General features: G+C 42.0%; 1 protein-coding gene across 4 annotated transcripts in view; it reads left to right on the top strand.

Moving 5' to 3' along the window:
- The window catches only part of LOC122544785 (protein jagged-1b), an 83,477-nt gene that overhangs the window by 31,003 nt on the left and 45,943 nt on the right, over window positions 1-6,531 (top strand). For 3 of the 4 annotated variants that reach the window (XM_043684115.1, XM_043684114.1, XM_043684117.1), the window contains exon 6: window positions 3,535-3,665. The exons of the other annotated variant lie outside the window; for it this stretch is intronic. In XM_043684115.1, the coding sequence (XP_043540050.1) occupies window positions 3,535-3,665 (131 nt within the window). The remainder of the gene's footprint in view (window positions 1-3,534; window positions 3,666-6,531) is intronic. 4 annotated transcript variants of the gene reach the window in all.

Here is a 6,531-nt window from a genome sequence, read left to right as displayed (position 1 = left end):
TCGTGTTGCTATGGTCTGGCGGTGGAGGAGTCCAAGGACCTGCATGTCCTTGGTGGAGTGGGAGGGGGAGTTGAAGTGTTGAGCCACGGGGTGGTTGGGTTGGTTGGTCTGGGTGTCCCAGAGGTGTTCTCTGAAACGTTCCGGAAGTAGGCGGCCTGTCTCCCCAATATAGAGGAGGCCACATCGGGTGCAGCGGATGCAATAAATGCTGTGTGTGGAGGTGCAGGTAAATTTGTGGCAGATATGGAAGGATCCCTTGGGGCCTTGGAGGGAAGTAAGGGGGGGAGGTGTGGGCGTAAGTTTTGCATTTCTTGCGGTTGCAGGGGAAGGTGCCGGGAGTGGAGGTTCGGTTGGTGGGGGGTGTGGACCTGACGAGGGAGTCACGGAGGGAGTGGTCTTTTCAGAACGCTGATAGGGGAGGGGAGGGAAATATATCCCTGGTGGTGACAATTTAATTCTTCTAGCTCCTAGTTTTCTGGTCTCCAAAAGTGAAGCACCTTTACTACATCTACGCTATCAAACCTCTTCATAATTCTAAAGACCTATATGACATCACACCTCAGCCTACTGTATTTTCAGACAAGAAAGGTCTGATAATATAAATGTAATGTTTAAGTTCTAGTTTGATTCCTGCCACTTGTTTTGCCTTCTTCAGTGCCTTTCTATTCTTATTATAATTTATGTTTAAATGAGATCAACTATTGTACTTGTAAACCTCAGAGTCCATTGACTCAATCTCTCATCATTGAACAGTTCTTTCTTCCCAAGGTTCAACTAGTGACCTGTCACTGTTGTGCTTCTGATACTCATAGAGTTCTCATAAAATCCCTACAGTGTGGAAACAGGTCCTTTGGCCCAACAAGCCCACACCGACCCTCTGAAGAGTAACCCACTCAACCCATTCCCCTACCCTGTTACTAGACCCTGACTAATGCACCGAACCTACACATCCCTGAACACTATGGACAATTTAGCATGGTAAATTCATCTGACCTGCACATCTTTGGATTGTGGAAGAAAACCAGAGCACCTGGAGGAAACCCATGCAGACACGGGGAGAACATGCAAACTCCACACAGTCGTCGGAGACTGGAATTGAACCCAGGTTCCTGGCACTGTGAGCCAGCAGTGCTAACCACTGAACCACCATGCCAACCTGCGCCCCCCCCCCGTATATAAGTATGTTCATTCTTTAGCTTGCCAACCAAAACTTTGCATTGTCCTCCAAGCACTGTAAAATTGTAGCATGATTTTCTTATTTTTGCACACTAGTCACCTTCCAATGAAGGACAAGACGTAATTTACCTTCTTAATTGCAATGATAGTTTCAGTGAATTGTTACAGCTTCCTTACGAATAGATTGCAGCATTTTCCTGTGCCTTACAACAGGCTAACTGGCCTACAGTTCCCTGCATTTGGATCTTCTTCCTTTCTTGAATAATGGTGCAGCATTGAATAACCTCCAACCCACTGGACTGTCCGAGAATCTACAAAATTTTGAAGGACTATTACCAAACACAAGCTGGAAGTAACTTCTTGAATTTTCAGTTGTATCCCTCTTTAAATGAAACCCAGATCTTTCATACATGCAATATTCTGACAGGATTTGACAGGGTAGGCACTGGATTGGGAATTTAGAACATTGGAGTGTGGATTAGGGATAATGGCTCAATTATTAAGACTAGACTCGGGAAAAATTCATAGGGTTGGTGGTCTTTGAAGTTTTCCACCCTAAAATGTTGAAGATGCTCCATTGTTGAATATATTTAATGCTCGGGATACAGATTTTGATTTCTCAGGGATATGAGGGAAATAGAGAGTAAGCAGGAATCTGGATTTGAGACAAAGATCAACGACCATTGTACTGAATCTTAGAGCAGGTTGGATGGGCTGAATGGTCTATTCCCTTGCCTCTTTCTTCTGCTCTTAAATTAATTTGCATTGCTATTTTTAATTATTTGTGCAGTGTCATAAAGTTGGTATGTAAATATGATAAAATTATAAAATGAATTGAAAAGCAGTGTGTGGTTCCTTGAAAGAGATTGTGCTTGGAAGTTTGCAAGCATCACGCAGAGGGCCCCAAAATTGAAACAAAGACTTTTCAGTTAGCAAATCCAATCAACATTTTTACCCAGACAACAGCGTAATATCATCCAATTAATTTGAAAAGACACTTGGAGACTAAAGGACCAATTAAATTCAAATCTGTTGGTTTTGACTACTTCAAACTAACCTCATTTTAAAGAAATTGATATGTAAACACGGGCATAAAAGCTGCCAGCATTTGAAAATTAAGAGAGTGAACTGCCATCAGAAATGAGTGCAAATCCACCATCAGAGAAATACAAATCTGGCTCTCACACGAAATCTCTGCGCCCTTTCCAAAAAAAAAATTTCTTTCCATCTACTGTATTCATAAAAGGTAATATTCCAGACCCCAGAATTCGGCAAAATGAGAAGGCATATCAGACCGAGGAAGGCAGCAGAAGAGACAGAGGAGAGAAGCTGGAGAGGACAGTGGAACATTCCAGAGGGTCCATTCTTGTGAACTTTGAGAGACTTTTACTCGTTGTTCTTATTGTCTGGATTTAAATAAATGGGAGCTATGTATTGAAAGAGCATACCAATAGAATTTAATGCAGTAAGGGAATAGGCAGTAAATTAGGGAATAACTGTTCAGTTGGTTAGGAATTCTGTTAATTTGTTCATTGTTAGAATTAGATAAATAAATGATTTGTTAATTGTAGAGTGAGTGAAAGAATTTCATTTCATTTAACCACTCCTTTATAACAGGTTTGGGATTGACAGATAGGTTATACCCTTGTCACACATTTTTATCAGATTATGAGGCGAGGTGACCTTCTCTGGGTGTTTCGGTTTTAATTATCAGAGGCATGTCGACCTCTGCTCTCCAACAGTAGGATCAAGGCCAGATCATTCTGTCCTCAATCCATTTTCACTATTTTATCAGATTTTTACAAGTCTATTAGCCAAATCCATTTACTGCCTTTCAAAATGTTGAGCAATATTAGAATGAATATGAAATGAGGTAATCCATTAAATGACCGGGCAGATCTCCTTTTATAGAAGGTCCACCAGATGATGTTCAGGTGAGTTCTACTTTGCTGAGGTTCTTAGAGAACAATGAGTTAGAGTAAGTTGCTAAACTGCTTGATCTTAATGCACTTACAGATATATTAGAAAGGTTCAGAGGAGCATGCTTACAGGCTAATCCCTGCACTGAATAGAGTGACCCTTTAATGGTGATAACAATTCCTTAAACTCATTTCAAGTGAAACCTTTTCAATTAACAGAATGAAACATGTCATCCCATTGGTCAATGTGGGATTTGAATCTGGAGGTGGTAAGTCATTGTGGAACCCAACCAATTCATGTAATTGTTGAAATGTTATCTTATTGTGTCCTGGAAAAAAATTATAACAAGTTGCTTTTCTGATGGCTCATATTTTGTTATGTTGCCTCCCCTGTGGACAGAAAGATATTTTCTGACACGTAGCTCCTCTGGTTCTGCAGGTGTCACTATGGTTGGCAAGGGGTCCTTTGCAGCATGTGCATTCCATTCCCAGGCTGCATTCATGGAACATGCTCTGAACCCTGGCAGTGTGACTGTGAGACTAACTGGGGTGGCATCCTCTGTGACAAAGGTAAAACATGATGATGTGCGGAAAGACCATAATATGTGAGTGGGAAGGAGAAGAACATTAGCCAATGATTTACCCCATGAAGATCACTGTCCAACTGTATCGTTTATAAGGTGCTGAGGTTGGGAGGCCAGGAAGTTGGATTGGAGGGTGTCTCCTAGTTACCTAAAGCTGGATTTTTAATTCATGATGCATTGGGAATTGGAGTGGGAGATGATTTGTTCTTGCTTTAACAACTGTGTTGCTTTAAGAACACAATTTTTGGAAGATCTAAGAATCAGGATGAAACATGCTCATTGCCATGTGCATTCATGTGGGGTTGGTGTAGCTCAGTTGGCTGGACAATTGATTTGTGAAGCAGTGTGATGCCAACACTGTGGGGCTAATTCCCATCACTGGCTGAGGTTACCATGAAGGATGTAAGGTATCACGGTGCAGGTGCTTTAGGTGGGACAGAGGTGGTGGAAAGAGGGGAGGGGGAATTGCATTTTTTGATTAAGACCAGTATCACTGCAGTAATCAGAAATGAAGTAACTGAAGGGACTTCCATTGAGGCTGCCACTGCTTCAGCTGAAATCACACATATTGCACCATGTAGAAGTCCTAGGGTAAAGAGTAAGGATTTCCTGCACTGTCTTTGATTAGTTGTGAACATGCCTTTATTAAGCCTGACAATTATATTGCATGCTGTGAGGTAAATGTGATTTCATTTTCTGCAATCCCACTCATTGTTTAGGTGATCCACTGTTTGAGACTCATTAGCATTGGGAGAGGTTGTCATAGAGAGCTTGAAAGGAGGAGAGCGCAGTTCAAATATATAGAAATTAAATAAAGGAATTCCAGAGATTGGGGCATAAAGTGTTTGATGACCTGGTTTTGAGGCTCAGGATACAAACAGTTCCCAGACACATGGAAAAGAAAAGGAGCTCTAATTGCCCTCAGTTTCCCTGGTGTTGAATGAAATCTTCAGCCAGCTTTCCTTGTTCCCAGTCACAACCCAAGGCACTTGTTGCCTGTGAACTTGTGGTGATGCTGAAATGCTACCCATTGTTGAGGAGTGACTGGCTGAGCAAAGTTCTGAAGCATGGCCACATGGTTGTGGTACTGACAGCTGCAGATGCATATATCCAAATGAATTAGCCTGTACCTTAGGAAGGGAGTGAGGGGGGAATGTCTGTGCTTGCTGTTTTGAAATTTGAACAACTTTCTTCATCCAGAGAACAGCTGTCTCCTGCCAATCCCCAATGATTTAAAGAATAAAATGGCTCAAACTCTTTCCATGTTGTAAAACAAAAGCCTGTTTCAATACAGATAAGATCTAAGGACTTGGCCAATTGCTGTGTTCATCAGTGAAAGTTCAGTTGTTAGAGTTGTGCATGGTTAATGGTTAGTTGTATTCTGAGGTAAACCTTTCCAAACTAGAAGCTGATTTCAGCTTTGATTTTGTGGCAGACTCTTGGGAGGATTAAGAAATACATCACCTTATAAACGTACTCAGCCATCAGCAGATTGAAGCGAGACTAGACTAAATGGTTTGTTGGCACAAAGCCATTTGCAGAATGTGAAAGAAAACTTGGAGTTATGCCAATGCTGTTCGATGATTGCTGTCAATCCAATGAAGTGCTAACAATAGAATAATTGGCCTGAAGAAGGAAACAGACAAACAGAACAGAAGGAAATGCCAGGTGCAATGGTGCAGAGAAGTCTCTGAGTTAAAGCACATGAGATTGGGGATAGTGTTAGATAGGAAACAAAGAACAAGAGTAAAAAGCTCATTTCTGAGTGGAAGGCAATGACTATTGGGATGCTGCAGGAATCAGGGCTTGGAAGGTGCATTATTATTTGAATGGCAGTAGAGTGGGATGGGGGAGGTGTGATGATACTTGGGTCTCTCGATACACTCGTTGCTGAAAGGAAGTGTGCAGGTACAACTGCAAATTAGATTTTGGCCTTCATAGCAAGAGGATATGATTCAAGGAGCAGGAATATCCTGCTGCAATTACACAGAGCCTTGTTGAGACCAAACCTAGAATATTGTGAGCAGTTTTGGCCTCCTCATCTGAGGAAGGATGCTCTGGTTATTGAAGGAGTGTAATAAGACTGATTCCTGGGGTGAAGTAACGTATGGAGAGAGACTAGATCGAGTTAGAGCTATATTCATTGGAGTTTAAAAGAATGAAAAGGACCTAATTGAAACCGATAGAATTCTAAAAGGACTGTACAGGATAAATGCAAAAAGGCTGTTCCCAATGATAGAGAGGGATAGGGAGGGAGGTAAAATGGGTGGAGGAGTTGCATTACTTGTCAGAGAGGATATCACAGCTGTGCTGAAGGAGGGTACTATGGGGGACTCAAGCAGTGAGGCAATATGGGCAGAGCTCAGAAGTAGGAAGAGTGCAGTAACAATGTGAGATAGAGGTACAAATATGTAGAGAGACCATAGAAAGATGTAGGAGCAACAGGGTGGTGATATAGGAGATTTTAATTTTCCCAACATTGACTGGAATTCACTTAGTGTTAGAGTCTGGATGGAGCAGAATTTGTAAGGAGCATCCAGGAGGGTGTTCTAGAGCAGTACGTAAATAGTCCAACTCAGGAAGGGGCCATACTGGATCTGCTGTTGGGGAATGAGCCTGGCAGGTGGTTGACATTTTAGTAAGGGATTACTTTGGGAATAGTGATCACAATTCTGTAAGTTTTAGGATACTCATGGACAGAGACGAGGGTATCCTAAAGGAAGAGCTAAACTGGGGGAAGGCCAACAATACCAATATTCGGCAGGAGCTGGGAATGTGGATTGGGAGCAGCTGTTTGAAGGTAAATCCACATTTGATACATGGGAGGCTTTTAGAAAGAGGTTGATTAGAGT

This window comes from Chiloscyllium plagiosum, chromosome 51 (assembly GCF_004010195.1).
Source record: "Chiloscyllium plagiosum isolate BGI_BamShark_2017 chromosome 51, ASM401019v2, whole genome shotgun sequence".
In the NCBI taxonomy this organism is placed as follows: Eukaryota; Metazoa; Chordata; class Chondrichthyes; order Orectolobiformes; family Hemiscylliidae; genus Chiloscyllium; species Chiloscyllium plagiosum.
This window is presented reverse-complemented; position numbering and strand designations above follow the sequence as displayed.